This window comes from Manduca sexta, chromosome 24, assembly GCF_014839805.1.
Source record: "Manduca sexta isolate Smith_Timp_Sample1 chromosome 24, JHU_Msex_v1.0, whole genome shotgun sequence".
Taxonomy (NCBI): Eukaryota; Metazoa; Arthropoda; class Insecta; order Lepidoptera; family Sphingidae; genus Manduca; species Manduca sexta.
Window position 1 is genome coordinate 9,231,828 of NC_051138.1, and position 16,536 is coordinate 9,248,363.

The 16,536-nt window shown below is 35.9% G+C and overlaps 1 protein-coding gene and 1 long non-coding RNA gene across 5 annotated transcripts; both read right to left on the reverse strand.

The window, feature by feature from the left end:
- Positions 1-902: 902 nt before the first annotated feature.
- Positions 903-9,666, reverse strand: LOC115450001 (acyl-CoA desaturase). 3 transcript variants are annotated; one of them, XM_030177898.2, is made up of 8 exons: positions 9,526-9,666; positions 9,187-9,249; positions 5,944-6,118; positions 3,007-3,137; positions 2,532-2,737; positions 2,112-2,297; positions 1,728-1,834; positions 903-1,324 (listed from the first exon to the last, which is right to left on the reverse strand). In XM_030177898.2, exons 1-8 carry the CDS (start codon positions 9,649-9,651, stop codon positions 1,128-1,130), a joined length of 1,191 nt encoding a protein of 396 aa, XP_030033758.2. In that variant the 5' UTR covers positions 9,652-9,666; the 3' UTR covers positions 903-1,127. The 3 variants fall into 3 exon arrangements, with proteins under 3 accessions (XP_030033758.2, XP_030033760.2, XP_030033762.1); XM_030177900.2 differs by lacking the exon at positions 9,187-9,249 and having other exon boundaries at positions 908-1,324; XM_030177902.2 differs by lacking the exons at positions 9,187-9,249; positions 9,526-9,666 and adding an exon at positions 6,506-6,748 and having other exon boundaries at positions 912-1,324.
- A 620-nt stretch (positions 9,667-10,286) lies between these two features.
- On the reverse strand, positions 10,287-15,559 carry LOC119190423. Of its 2 annotated transcripts, none has more exons than XR_005112918.1 (2): positions 13,299-15,559; positions 10,287-12,162 (listed from the first exon to the last, which is right to left on the reverse strand). It is a non-coding gene; the product is annotated as an uncharacterized LOC119190423 (long non-coding RNA). The 2 variants fall into 2 exon arrangements; XR_005112917.1 differs by having other exon boundaries at positions 10,287-12,446.
- Positions 15,560-16,536: the final 977 nt, after the last annotated feature.

The window sequence follows — 16,536 nt, forward strand, 5'->3', positions numbered from 1 at the left end:
CACTACATAGTATAAAACAAAGTCGCTTTCTCTGTCCCTATGTCCCTTTGTATGCTTAAATCTTTAAAACTAAGCAACGGATTTTGATGCGTTTTTTTTAATAGATAGAGTGATTCAAGAGGAAGGTTTATATGTATAATAACATCCATTAAATAGTGGAGAAATACTGTTATTTTGTTATGTTATGCCCGTGCGAAGCCAGAGCGGGCCGCTATGTTTTTATATACAACGTTCACAGTTTTTCTGTAGTGTATTTAGTATCAGCATTGCACCCGTGGGAAGTCGGGGCGGGTCGCTAGTTTAAGATAAATCAGACAAATACGCTTCACGCATTTGCCCCGAAGGGGTATGCAGAGACCCAACTAGGGCACCCACTTTTCGCTAAGTGTGTTCCGTCCTATGACGTTATAGGGGGCGACCCTATCCGCATATTGGACACAAATTCCGGACTCCGTGGTGATACTGAGTAGAAAAACCCAAATATCATTACCCGACCCGGGATTCGAACCCAGGGCCTTAAGTATAACGCTGCCGTACCGCGCATGGAGTACACCTACGCCTCCGAGGCAGTATTGTATATTAAAAACATTCAAGGAATTCTTTACGGTCAAATTGTTATGTTATAATAACATTTTAGATAAAATTGGTTTTCTGAAATCCCTTTTCAATAATAATGCACTGCAAGAATTAGATAATCGAATTCGCGAAGGAAGTTCTTCATGAGTCGATCTAAATTAAAAATGACCGTTTTAAGAAAATATGTAACAAATTGTATCCTAATAAATCAAATTTAACAGAAGTAACAAATTTTTGTTTCTCTTTTTCATCTTGGCACTGAAAGGACTACATTCTACATAAGTAAGTAGATATTTTAATGTTATGAACACTCTACCCCTAAAATTATATAGTCTTGATCATTGATGATCGTGACCTCGTCAGGTCCCTTTGCGGCAGCATAAAATAGTCGGCTTGTTTTATGTAGTATTTTTAATTCTGGTAAAAATAATATTTTAAATACATTATTTCGACACACATTTCATATTTTAATAAATAACGTCTATTAGTGTAATGTAAGTTTAACTAAAGATATTTACGGTTAGATATAATATTAAAATTAGTAATATTTTCTATCCTCTTCTCAAGTAATGTTGATCAGGAAGGCATTGCTCTTTAAGGGCCTCCTCAAGACATGTTTGAAGGGACCGTTTTGTTTTTGCTACATTGGCTAACGCTCTTTGGATGGTTTTGCTTTCTACGGTGCGGAGATCAGTAGCTAATCCAAGAGCAGCCCATACGCGGATAAAAGCCGATGAGCAACCAGAATCTGAAATGTTGTCAGAAATTATTTATGTATAACTAATTATTATTTTGAGAAATTGTATCTAAACGAATTAAATAGGAAATACCTAGCTTATAAACTTATGTATCTTCTTACTAATATTACAAATGCGATAGTTTGTGTTTAAGAACACATAGGGGCATTTTTATCCCGGGAATCTTCTCTCATGGAATATTTCCTTAGGTATTGTTGATCAAAGGATGATAAACATTTTTAAATAAATATCGTGTGCGTCGTATAGGTTGGGCTATGAATCGCTAAAGTGTTTACGACACTTTTGTAGCGGGAAAGGCTTTTCACACGGGCGTAGCCGCGAGCAGCGCCTAGTTACATCATATAACTATGATATTTAATTTATTAAAGGTATGTTGTTAAATTTTGTGCGTACCATAAGTTCCATATTCGCCTGATTTGTAGTCGTAGGGGATCAGGTAGTGATATTGTGGCCAAAAACTCATTGATATTATGAATACCGAGTTGGAATCTGGTGGAGATCTGTAAATAAAATAATTGTATTATTAAATGCAAAATAAATTAATTGTGATTAAATATTTTACGATTTTACTTTGCTATGGTCTTAAATAAGTCCTCCAGCTTGATCAGTGAAGTTTTAAATAAACAGTTGCAAACAGTAGAGTCGATTATATAATAATGTCGTGAGTAAAAAGTAAAAAGACATCATAAAATTAGCAAATAGTACAAAAATCTCTATAATTGCGTACAACAAATATAAATAATTTTATTGTCACTAATTCGCAGTAAGTTTACTTACTTTTGTCCAGGTTTTAGACCCCAAACACAAATAGCACTTTCTATTAGCCACGCAGCATGAAGTACTATGAAGTATCGCAGGAATCCAATAACGAAAACTGCGCTGAGCACAGAATCGTCCCAGTACTCTAGAGGTGCGTTCAGAGGCAGCAGCAAAAAAAGTATGATATATAGCAACCAGTATATCCTGTTAATACAATAATGGGCATTTTTAGTGTTATATAAAACGTCCTGTAAGAAGTTGGACATGAGACTTTGACCTTTAAAATCACTGTATACGCACATGAATATAGATTTTTTTTATATATCTTAAAGTAAACATTCCATCAACCCTTAGCAAATTGGATTACTATTTGCTTTATTTTCTTTATACGTAAAATGTGCCTATCATTGTGGCAAGGAGTAACTAAAGCCCACTCACTTCTTTTGGAACATAACAACCGAATCATTCTCCAAGTCCGACATGTCGATAGATTGTTTTAGTTTTTCCTGATGTGGACTCAGCTTTCTCATGCGTGTAATGATTTGCGCGTAGAGAAATCCTTTGTTGTTGTCGTAGGGATCATTGCTTGTGGCGAAGTGTGCATGGTGGAATCTATGTTGCTGAACCCAGTCGTATATAGAACCCTGGAAATTTAAATATTTATAATAGTAAAAATTTAATAAAATTCTTAATATGCTAGTCTAAAAAGTGATCACAAGGTTTTTTTTAGTATTTATTTTAGTAATAATATACTATAACTCATGGTATCAATGAAATTATTGCAATCTAATATTTGTATTTTATTAACTTTGTTTATCTTTCGTAACTAAGGAGTAAACCAAGAAATATCTTTGGCATGGAAAAATTATACTTTAAGTGGACCACAAATAATATGCAATTAAAAAAATATTACCACTCCAGCTAAAGTTTGAAATAGCATAAGCATTATGCGAAGACTAATATGTGCTTTGTAAGAGCGATGTGCCCAGAGGCGATGCGCTCCTGTTGTCATTCCGAGTGTTGCCATGAAGCAGAGGGATATCACTGAAAAATGGTCACAGTTTTACACAATTTCTTGATTAACACTTTTATAAAGAACTAGCTTTTGCCCGCGGCTCCGCCCGCGTTATAAAGTTTTTCAGGCTAAAGTTTTCCGTTATAAAAGTAATAGTTTCCCGGGAGCCTATGTTCTTCCCAGGGTCTCAAACTGTCTCCATACCAAATTTCATCTTAATACGTTGGGTAGTTTTTGAGTTTACCACGTTCAGGCAGACAGATGCAGCGGGGGACTTTGTTTTATAATATATTTTTTAGAACTTTTTAAGAGGAACAATCCCGTCATACATCATTGTTGCATAACTTTAAGGTGGTAGCTCAAGGTCCATTTTCATACATTTTGTTTCGGCTTTAATCTGGGTAACTAAACAAGTATTGGCAAGTAAAGAATTTAAATTCACGTCTAGTTAGTGATTAGTTCTCGCAGTTGAACGAAAAATGTAAAAATAATTAATACTCATGGATATTTCGGCCCTTAAACTTTAAAATGACGAAATTTTAAGGGCAGAAATATCCATGATTATTAAGTATTTTTACAAATTTCTTTCAACTGCGAGAACTAATCACTAACTAGACGTGAATTTAAATTCTTTACTTGCCAATACTTGTTTAGTTACCCAGATTAAAGCCGAAACAAAATGTATGAAAATGGACCTTGAGCTACCACCTTAACCGTTTACGCAGCGCACGCAACGGAAGCTCTCAAAACTAATAATTTTTCCTCGATTTGCAACATGTTTCATTACTGTTCCGCTCCTATTGGTCATAGCGTGATGATATATAGCCTATAGCACTCCAGGAACAAAGGGCTATCCAACACAAAAAAGATTTTTTCAGTTCAAACCGGTAGTTCCTGAGATTAGCCATTACTGCTTCGCTCCTATTGGTCATAGCGTGATGATATATAGCCTATAGCACTCCACAAATAAAGGGCTATCCAACACAAAACGAATTTTTCAGTTGAAACCGGTAGTTCCTGAGATTAGACATTACTGCTCCGCTCCTATTGGTCATAGCGTGATGATATATCACTTTGAGCACTCCACAAACAAAGGACTATTCAACACAAAAATATTTTTTTCAGTTCGAATCGGTAGTTCCTGAGATTAGATATTACTGCTCCGCTCCTATTGGGTATAGCGTGATGATATATAGCCTATAGCACTCCACGAACAAAGGGCTATCCAACGCAAAAAGAATTTTTCAGTTTGGACCGGTAGTTCCTGAGATTAACCATTACTGCCCCGCTCCTATTGGGTATAGCGTGATGATATATAGTCTATAGCACTCCACGAACAAAGGGCTATCCAACGTAAAAAGAATTTTTCAGTTTGGACCGGTAGTTCCTGAGATTAGCCATCACTGCCCCGCTCCTATTGGGTATAGCGTGATGATATATAGCTTATAGCACTCCACGAACAAAGGGCTATCCAACGCAAAAAGAATTTTTCAGTTTGGACCGGTAGTTCCTGAGATTAGCCATTACTGCCCCGCTCCTATTGGGTATAGCGTGATGATATATAGCCTATAGCACTCCACGAACAAAGAGCTATCCAACGTAAAAAGAATTTTTCAGTTTGGACCGGTAGTTCCTGAGATTAGCGCGTTCAAACAAACAAACAAACAAACAAACAAACTCTTCAGCTTTATATAATAGTACTAGCTTTTGCCCGCGGCTCCGCCCGCGTTATAAAGTTTTTCAGACTAAAGTTTTCCGTTATAAAAGTAGTAGTTTCCCGGGAGCCTATGTTCTTCCCGGGGTCTCAAACTGTCTCCATACTAAATTTCATCTTAATACGTTGGGTAGTTTAACACGTTCAGACAGACAGATGCAGCGGGGAACTTTGTTTTATAATATATTTTTTAGAACTTTTTAAGTGAAACAATCCCGTCATACATCATTGTTGCATAACTTTAACCGTTTACGCAGCGCAGGCAACGGAAGCGCTCAAAACTCATAATTTTCCCCGTTTAAGCAACATGTTTCATTACTGCTCCGCTCCTACTGAATATAGCGCGATGATATATAGCCTATAGCACTCAACGAACAAAGGGCTATCTAACGCAAAAAGATTTTTTCAGTTTGGACCGGTAGTTCCTGAGATTAGCCATTACTGCTCCGCTCCTATTGGGTATAGCGTGATGATATATAACCTATAGCACTCCACGAACAAAGAGCTATCCAACGCAAAAAGAATTTTTCAGTTTGGACCGGTAGTTCCTGAGATTAGCCATTACTGCCCCGCTCCTATTGGGTATAGCGTGATGATATATAGCCTATAGCACTCCACGAACAAAGGGCTATCCAACGCAAAAGAATTTTTCAGTTTGGACCGGTAGTTCCTGAGATTAGCCATTACTGCCCCGCTCCTATTGGGTATAGCGTGATGATATATAGCCTATAGCACTCCACGAACAAAGGGCTATCCAACGTAAAAAGAATTTTTCGGTTTGGACCGGTAGTTCCTGAGATTAGCGCGTTCAAACAAACAAACAAACAAACAAACTCTTCAGCTTTATATAATAGTATAGATAGATTCGACACAATTGCAGGTTTACGACAAATATTGATGATACCAATGTAAAATTTTGGTAGTGTTAAGAGCATCGTCAGAAAAGTGTTGAATTTTAACGCTTGTTATTTATAACCCATGATAGATTTCAATTATCCATTCATTACAATCATAATTTGTAATTGATAATTTGAATGATCAACTAAATTACATTAAGTAGTGGATATTTATTGGTGTTATGGGAATAATATTTCCAAACATCTAATTTCCAAAATACTTACAGAGAAATACGGTAAACCATTTTACATCATATAATAGCAACCACAATCCGTACAGCGATAGAAGATGGACGTGTATAAGGATCAGTACTGCTGGCCAGTTGGCTTCCCGTTTCTTGCTAAGTTCGATCTCTTGGGCAGGATCGGCCTTCTCGGTCACTTCAGTCATCCTCGTTTTCTGTAATACAAATATATCAGTATTGGTTTCGAAATTAGTACACTAGAAGTAAATGTCGTTTAACAAAAAATAAGTCTTAAAAATACATCATTGTTTTTCGTATTAATGCCATTTCTTACATTTTATTTTTGTGTGTATTTTGTATACCTAATATGATGCGCAACAACATATATTTGTATAAATGTAGCAGAGGTACCTATAGTTACAAATAATTCATAGCGTAGTTGAAGTCTACCATTTGAAGACCCTGGCTTTTAATGCCAGTAATATGTTTTAAGTAACCGAACACGTACACAATAATTTACAAAATTTAAATATGTAATTGATTTAAATTTGTAATAAGCTTAAATATAGTTTTCCAATATATTAAATGTTTAAAAGACATACCTATTCCACGACTTCGTATTTCCAAATAAAGTTTACGGTAAACGTATTTTACTAACTCAGCAATAATACGTAATGCATGTGTCGAAATTATTTGAATATGATACTAAGCATAACACGTAACCTTTCCACAGCCATGTCGGTTGTATATTAGATATGAATTGTGATAGTTAAACTAGCGAAAGTCAAATCGTGGAGGTTGAGCTTAATAAAAAGAATGTTAAGTACGTAGTAATTTTTTTTAATACCCTCACTCAGGTATATTGGGTAAACGGAAATTACAGATATTATGTTTTATGTGGTTTTATCTGTACTTTTATACTGAATTGTGTTTTTGAATAAATTTATAGACATACATTAGAACGTTACAGGTTCTTAGACTTGGCTATACCTACTGTATTTTTGAAGAACCCGGGCAACGATGAATATAATTAGGGATAAGTTAGATGTAAATATTACGCCGCGCCCCGTGCGGTTCAGTGTGCCTTAATGTAAATCGTCAAAAATGCTGACGTAGCTGTCCCTTATAAATATTTATATGTAGATCGCTCAATTATTTATGATGACTTTTCACCTACAAATCTACATACTAATGATAATGCATATACATACGATTAGAAACACGATTAAAGGCTACAGACAATAGTCCAAACAGAAAACAGTATCTATAAATACATAAGTAAGTATATATACTATAGTTTGTGGGCTTCAAATAATAATGAATAATTATAGGTACCCTAGAGTACGTATTGTTAATAAATATTATTAAATTGAGGTTTTCATACAATCACCAATCTTTGTAGAATAATAATATAAAACTATATTAAATTAGTAGCCATTTCTAGCGAATACATGAATATTTGTAATCTAGTGTTGGCATATTTCTTTTTGTGGCTTACAAGGCGTTGCTACATATATTGCAGGAGAATCGCGAGTCCGAGAAAGAAATAGTTGTAGCAAAATACAACCTTTTCTGCTTAATTTTATCGAGCCAGGTTTCGTCATGCTTATCATCCCATTTCAGATGATTTTCGCCGCTCTGACTTATTATAGGTGCATGTTTCCCACGACTTGAATTCCTATGTGATGAAATGAAAGCTGATCATATCACGTTTGCCAGACTCTTTGTACTTCCGTTCCGTATAGATTGAGCATTCTCCATTAAGGTGTTCTGAATTTAGTTTTTCCCTAACATCTGAGGTAAATTGGTTCGATCGACCTTCATCTAATATGGCTTTGGTGTTAATTATAATTTTACAACGAGCACTTTCCGATGAATTAATCTTTGCTACGAGTCTAGCCTTGGCTATAACCAAGGAGTGATCAGTGGCACAGTTTGCGTTCATTTACAAGGCACCTTGCACTTTTTTGTTCTGGTTTTTCCCATAGATCTACTTGTTACAATAGACTAAAATATTTTGCCATGGACATTGGACTCATTACGTAATAGGCGGCTATTAAGCAATTTGAAGTTTCTACATAAATTAATTCATGGCAAGATTGGCTGCATAGATATATACAATATACCCAGGTTACCCATATTTAGATTTTTTCAGATCCCACATTGCAATACCTCACCAACTGTCAGAATATGTAATCAGTACAATCTTGCAAATAAAGGTGTAAAATATCTTGATATATTTCACGACAAATTAAATGCTTTTATAAGTAAATTGTTGAAACAAATTCGCAAATAATTATTTTATTTTTTAAATTTGTATTTTTATTTCGGTATATTTTACTGTAATATTTTTTCTGTTCACACAACGTCATATAATTGGTAAACCCTGTGTGTACTTATTATTGGCATACATATCAGCTATAGTACCTTATAGCTTTCTTTGTGTATAATTATGTGTATCAATAAGTATGGGTGCCTTTAAATAAATATAAGAAGTGTTGTGCGCTTTTTTTGGAAGAAGGCGTTAGTTGCACGTAGTAACAGAGATGCGCTGTCCGTTTTCATTTATGTTTCCGATACCATATAGTCCAATGGTTTTTGCCAAGATCGTTAAAAGCTAAACATTTTTTTTATTACCACTTGACTAAGTAATAGTTAAGTACTTAGTAGGTATGTATTCTTTGACATTCATATTATTATTGGATTTTATTAAGTATGTTATAAATTCAGCAGGTACCTAAATAAAATAGTGAAACGCACTGTTAACCAAACGTTTGGTCATACATAACAAATTAAAATATCGAGTTTAATTTAACTAAACATGAATTAGGTACATAGTATACACGTACTTCCCATAATGTGTAATGTTATTTGCAATATGTCTAATAATCATATTCTTGCCTCTGTGGTACGACAGTGTTTTAAGGCTCTGAGTTCGAATCCCAGGTCGTACTAAGCGATATTAGGCTTTTATAAGAAAAAAATAAGAAAATCTTCGAAACATATATTTATGAAAAGTTTGTCTACACATACATGATATTAAATCGTATTTTAGTTGATTTTGCTACATTTATTATTAATGAATAATTAAAATCGTTTGACTAAGGTCAAATGCTGAATGTTAAATTATTTCGTAAAGTTGAACGCCTTCGAAATAATTGATCGGTATGCAGTATATCAAAATCAAATTAAAATGTTTAGATTTGTTTGCAAATGTGCCGACATTTAAAAATAAATGTCACAAAGGTCTCTTTTACATATGAATTAATAATGAATACAATACCATTATTTCCTTGTGAGTCTTACGGGCCGTTGGAACACCGAGTTTAACTCGAATCGAGAAAACCTAAGATAAAATAACAACAGGCTTTTATCCATCAAATCCGTCTAGATTGAGTCACGAAAACAAATGATTTTGCATTATAAAGAGTGATAATGCATTTTTTTTAATAGTTGACTTTCTTGGAAGCGCTTATTAGATGAAACCGTAAAAATATGTTTTTTTTTAATTTGAATGTAAAAGCCCTTATTAAAATCATAATAGACGGCAAAGGTATAATTATTTTATCTTCAAAATGCAAGTTAATTACAGTAACAATGTGAAAAAATGATAGTCACATACCTTCTGTAGTGCGGAATGGACGGGTGGCCGTGTGTGTGGTTCATTAGCTAGTGGCATGGCGCGGCGGAAGCTTAAATAATTATAAAATTCATGAGCTGCACTAGCGTTATCATCGTTACTCGCCATTATTCCTACACCAGGTTTAATGTATTTTACATAAGGCGCGTTAGGGTAATACCGTAGGTGTAACATCGTATAATTCAAATATCTTGTTATTGTGTTAGGTTTTTTTCTGAGTATATTTCCTGCGAGTCCCTCTTGTTCTCTACGTTCCACTAGAACGCGTGAGTGATTCCGAAAAGTAAGTCAAGTTTATGGCGCTAACAAACATTATAGCTGTATTTCGACGTTCCCTGGAAGATTAGGACTAAACTCATACAAGAATTTGTCTAATTTTAATTAAGTATTTACAGTTTTCAATTAATTTTCTAGCTATATGGTAATGGTATAGTAATAAAACACAAAAACGATTTGGCTTGTTTATTCAAATTTGTCGAAATAGGTCTGTACGCTGACATTTTTCTGCGTACAATTATTAACCGTGAAAGAACGAATTGAAATAGGTTCGATCTTGCACGTGTTAGATTTTTAAGTAGAGACATTTTAAAATAATTGTGTATTTTTATACACAGATCACTTATATAAGCAAACGAACATATGTATCAATCATTTTATACCATCAGGACATCAGTGATAAATACGTTACGTCAGTAATCAAGTAGGGAAGGGCGGATGCGTTTTCAAGGAAACAAGGCCCACTATATTTGTTATACAATATATTTATTACATATATTATATTGATATTGATATACATCAATAAACATAGCCACTGATATAATGTTTCATTAACATTAGGCATTAGACATTACTATAGCACCAGTTATACATTTATTATATCTTTTATCTTTTATATATTATACAATATGTACTATGTTAGGGTATATACCCTAACGTAGGTACGACTCCCAAATTATTAAATGTTTAATCATCATATTAATAAACAATGTTTAATTGTGAAAGAAACTAAAAGGAAATAAGGTGTATTTACTTAACTTGTCAGTCTCTTAGTATTGCTCTGCTCGACGGCTCACGACGAAATGCCCCGTATCAACCAAGTGGCCGGTATTTATATCACTTCGAACGTCAAAACATTTAAGCACTACCGCCATTTCAGACAAATGTTTACAATTTCTATTTTAGTTACCTTAATGCATTTGTTTACAATAACTTACACAAATAATCACATTATAAACAGTAATATAGCTTTTTTTATAAATAATCTATGCTATTACGGCCATACTGACAGTACTTCGTCCCCGAAGTACTACTTCTTGTTGTGTTTCCAACGAGTGAAGGTTTGGTAGTCGGCTTCCCTTTTTTTTTCTAGACATGTGCCATTCCCGTACTATTGATGGAACTTATTTGCCAGACGACTAGATATGCCAGTCACATTCTCCAGCTACCGGTGAGACCGACTGGCCCCGAAGGTGTGGCTAGCAGCTAGTAACATAGTACCCGAATTGACATGTTGGTCCCTTTCAATCGGTGCTTTGAGATATACCAACACTAAACAAGTACAACAGTAATTACTTCGTATATAATTTTGTAATGCTTTTGTCAGTTGCCTAGACGTGTCAAGTCCCCTCCACCTGCTGCAAGTGGGATAGACATACACCAAGCAAATGACCGTCCAGCGCAAATATTTTTTATTGGATTACCATTCATGTTTTGCCAATTGCCTAGACATGCAAAGTCCCTTCCACCCGCTGCAAGTGGGATAGACTTACACCAAGCAAGTGACCGACCAGCGGAAACATTTTTATTGGATTGTCTTTCATGTTTTGCCAATTGCCTAGATATGCTAAGTCCCTTTCACCCGCTGCTAGTGAGATAGACCTGCACCAAGCAAATGACCGGCCAGCGGAAACACTGACAATCCCAACTTACATCACGACATTAATTCATTGATTACAAATCTAATTAGATTATGGCTACGATTTGCAAAAGATTCTATCGGATTTTGTACAATATTGTTTTCCAGTGTATTATCTAAATGGGCTTAAACGGAAGGTATATTTACATCTATTCCCGTAAGTATACGCAATAGGGAGAAACATGTCAATTTTAGTACCGTTATGTTCATAGGTGGACCTTCCATAAAACGTTCGGCCAATCTGATCATTACACATACTCTTACTACCAAGCATAGCGGTCACAATAGACATTATCATGTCCAGTTAACCACCATGTCTTGGAGTACTACGGTTATATGTTTATATAGTTCTGCAAAGAATGATGTAATCCGACTCCTACTAAAATCAGTACTTTTATCTGAAATCACTATAGAAGAAGTTCCAAGTATGCTGATAGTATCTTGTAAGCCTCGTATCAATTCCTGAGCAGCAAGAATTTTAGGTGGTTGGAGTAAGCAAAACTTAGTATACCTGTCCGTTAGCAGAATATGTCCAAATCCTTTATCTGAGCGGAGAAAAGGCCTTATGCAATCCAAGTGAATGGTACAAAAACAAGCATCTGTTTTCTCGATCTGGTGAAGGAAGCCTTGCTTGGGACCATTGTACCCCTTGTGCTTAATACAAAAAAAATCCGATGTATATTCTCGAACAAAGGCGGCTAGAGCTAAAAACAAAAAAATGTTCAGGTATTTTAGATTCTTCAAGGGCATATTCCTCATAATAATTCACATAATTCCTCATAGAGGTAGTTCTCATCATGGTATATGAGAAAAACGCCCTATATTATGGTACTGTCTTACGGCTGGGCACGAGCCTCCTCTACTACTGCGAGGGATTAAGTCATAGCCCACCATGCTGGCCTAGTGCAGATGGGTAGACTTCACACACCCTCAAAACTCCTATAGACAACTTCTCAGGTATGCAGATTCCCTCACGATGTTTTCCTCACTGTTAAAGTAAGAGATAATTCACAAAGTATACACACATCATTTGTTTTGGAAAAATCAGTTGTGTGACCTTGGGATTCAAAACTGCGGACATTTGTCGCGGCAGTTCGTTCACACCCAACTAGGCTATCCATTTGGGGTATACAATTTTAATTCTGTATTTCGTTTCATCTTTTAGTATAACAAAATATTTTTTACATATTGGTTAGCATCAAGCTCTCCTGTCTAAACACTTTATAATGGACAATGTCTCAGTGTCTCTCTGTTGTGCTACTTCAACCAAAACTGGAGATTATGTATTACATTAACGGGATCAGTAATAGTCGTGGAAGAGGTCCCAACTAGCTTATGGCTAAGGTAATCAACGACATATCAAACTGGAAATGTATGTTCACCCGCTGGTGAACATACATTTCCAGTTTGATATGTCGTTGAAGCTCGCTAGCTACTCCTGGCGATAAATATTATTCCAAGTCATATGGGTGTCGTTCTTCAAATAAACTATGTGGTAACTTTGGACACATTACTGGATGTCTGACACAAAATGTCGCCATGTCATATTGCACTGGCACCGGTGGAAAGCTCAGTTTTTAAAATTAGGATCAAAACTTTAACATAGATCTAGGTACCTAGTAAGAAATTACGTAATCCTTACAATGTTCTGTTCGGAACTCATTTCCAAATTCTTTTTTTTTTTTTTTTTTTTGGCAATTTTTTGTGCGTACAGTACGTGCACCAAATTTTGGAATGAATTTCCTAAAGTAAGGAACTAGTCTTATGAATTAGCGGACTTGTTTGATACTACGAAGAATGGGTGAATTTACCAGAGGAGAAACTTTAGATCTACACTTACCCGAACATTCTGCCTCGGTCTGCCCCAGGGGTGCAGTTTTAATTGTACACGGTACGATTACTGCGCTAGGGTCGCCGACCCGAAGCCCGGTTCGGGCCGCAATAATTGCGATTGGGTTTTTCCATCTGAAAACGTTACTCAGTTACAGCTTGAAGTGAGGAAGTTGGCGGTGGGATACCCCCGTGCCGCGGAAAACACGCAAAGTCGGTGGTTCCGCGCTTGATCCTCTCCGGTCATGACGGATTGTCGTCTCTCCGAACTGTGAGTGAAGGAACAGAGAGTGCACCTACGTATTGCACAACCACTTGTGCATTGTAATACCTCCTACGTACCGATCTCCGTTGAAATCCGCCGCCGCGGCCGAAAATTCGGCTGGGAGGATTTTTCTATTTCACCCAAGTATTCTACAATATCGACAAAAAAAGATCTTAAAATCCCTAAATCCAGAGACAGCGAAATCCAAAACCGTTTCAACCAAATATTTGGGATCGTTCCTATAGACCAGGTGAAAGTTAAATGTAAGGCGGCTTTTAGAAATGGCCCATTGCGGATGCCAATCCACATTTTATAAATTCATTATGATCATCGTGGGTTAAGAAGGTTATATATTCAAAGGAGTCTCCAGAAACTGGTATTTGATAAATACACATTTCTCATGTCTATTGACAAACAGAACTTATCCTGCTTAAGGTATCAGCTTGGTCTTTAATGAAAGGGAGAGTACATATTACTGGACTTGCAAACGCATTATATGAATTCTAGTATAACCACGACTATTTTTACTTTCTCCTTTTTACGAGGAGCTATACGGTAATTATCAGCCGCAGGATATCCATTATCCACTGCTGACCATGGGCCACTCCTAGAAATTTCCAGATCGACCTATCGGGAGCGACCTGCATCCAGCAACCATCTAGTCCACCTCGCAGGTGGTGGTAGGTGGATGTCCGGCGCTGCGGCTACCAATTCATAGTCTCCATTCCAGAACCCCACCCAGATATTCCCCGGATCGCTGTGCTTTAAAGGGCGTAGCTGAAACACAAGGATATAATCTCAGGAGGAGTCTGTATATTACTGTTGAGGGAACCCATTTTAATGTTTTTGTATCTCGCAGCAGCCTATTCTTTTCTTTTACGTTTACCCAACAAGAATCTACAGAATTGGAGTAATAGATTACGGCTTTGGAAAGTTCTCAACCAAGTTCTGTTTCTCCGGATTTAATCCGGAAGGTCCGTGCGGAAGTTCTCCCAGGCTTGCTCCCAGCTGTTCCCATAACTCAAACTATATTAAGACTGATCCCTGTAAGGCTTTGCAACGATTTTGATACTTCCCCAACCAAATTTGTTGGACAGTTCCTCGATACTGTGACACCAGCTGTCTGTACCATTGTTACTAGTCACTAGATCGAAGACTGGGAGCGTCACGTCGTCCTCCGAGCGTCGATGTCCTGAGGCAGCAGCCTCACGGTTTGTTTTGAGGAGAACTTCTAAAATAACGGGATTCTGAAACTAAAACTTCATGGTATTAGTATGTGAGGTGATATCTATCCCACTTCTGATGTTAGATTTTTAAGTAGAGACATTTTAAAATAATTGTGTATTTTTATACACAGATCACTTATATAAGCAAACGAACATATGTATCAATCATTTTATACCATCAGGACATCAGTGATAAATACGTTACGTCAGTAATCAAGTAGGGAAGGGCGGATGCGTTTTCAAGGAAACAAGGCCCACTATATTTGTTATACAATATATTTATTACATATATTATATTGATATTGATATACATCAATAAACATAGCCACTGATATAATGTTTCATTAACATTAGGCATTAGACATTACTATAGCACCAGTTATACATTTATTATATCTTTTATCTTTTATATATTATACAATATGTACTATGTTAGGGTATATACCCTAACGTAGGTACGACTCCCAAATTATTAAATGTTTAATCATCATATTAATAAACAATGTTTAATTGTGAAAGAAACTAAAAGGAAATAAAGTGTATTTACTTAACTTGTCAGTCTCTTAGTATTGCTCTGCTCGACGGCTCACGACGAAATGCCCCGTATCAACCAAGTGGCCGGTATTTATATCACTTCGAACGTCAAAACATTTAAGCACTACCGCCATTTCAGACAAATGTTTACAATTTCTATTTTAGTTACCTTAATGCATTTGTTTACAATAACTTACACAAATAATCACATTATAAACAGTAATATAGCTTTTTTATAAATAATCTATGCTATTACACGTGTAGTTTATTATATATTATATTTGTCAACGTGTCAACGAAGACGAAGACGTGTCAACTAAGTAATTAAGTACGTTATTTTTTTGGCTCAAATGGATAGCTGATTTTGTTAATTTGTTATTTATTTACACGTCTGGTACGTACTATTACTTCGAATGTTTTTAACAATGAGGGCTAATATCGGATGTCTAGAATATTTAAAAAAAAAAAACTTTATCATCATCATAATCATTTCAGCCGTGATTCGTCCACTGCTGGACATAGGCCTCCCCCATTGAGCGCTATAGGGACAGGTTCTGGGCCGCCCTCATTCATCGGATTCCGGCGACCCTCACCAGATCGTCGGTCCACCTCGTGGGGGGGCCTGCCTACTGCCTCTTAAATAGTAACTTAACTTCTAAAAATATCTTAAAAGCATTATCATAATTTTAAAGTTTGTTTTAATATGAATTACACAAATAGATAAGTAACAAATGCTATATCAATGTCATACAAATTGATTTTAGAGGGTGAAGAAATGCTCTTTTACCATCCTTTTAAAAATAAGTATGATTTTTTTAAAAGGATGGAATGGAATTTAAAATCCCCTTAATATTTATGGTTTTAAAGAGTAGTCCGAAATATATCTGTGGAGGATTTATCTTTCCCATGTATATCTCATGGTAAGGTGGAATGCCTTAATAAGCCTTAAAAGGATTTTTTAAGGATTATAAAACATTGCACGCGGTCCCGCTCACGTTTTACTGGAATGAAAGTCAGGCAAGAAACACCAGTTTGTACTCTTCACCAACAAAAACTTAAACCGCCTTCAAAAACCACTCAATACCATAAAATAATTTCACATAACAGATATATATCCTGGATACCAATTTTGGAGTCGGTGCCTAATTAAAATTGCTAGTTAAGCTAGACTTGAATTGCATAGTCCATCTATGAGCTAAATTTCTTTCAAATTAATTAAAAGG

Coding starts and splice junctions, on each gene's coding strand:
- LOC115450001 (XM_030177898.2), bottom strand. CDS start 9,651: ATGGCGAGTAACGATGATAACGCTAGTGCAGCTCATGAATTTTATAAT. Junction 2,738..3,006: donor TTCAAACTTTAGCTGGAGTG/GTAATATTTTTT, acceptor TTAAATTTCCAG/GGTTCTATATACGACTGGGT. Junction 2,298..2,531: donor GTTGTTATGTTCCAAAAGAA/GTGAGTGGGCTT, acceptor TTGTATTAACAG/GATATACTGGTTGCTATATA.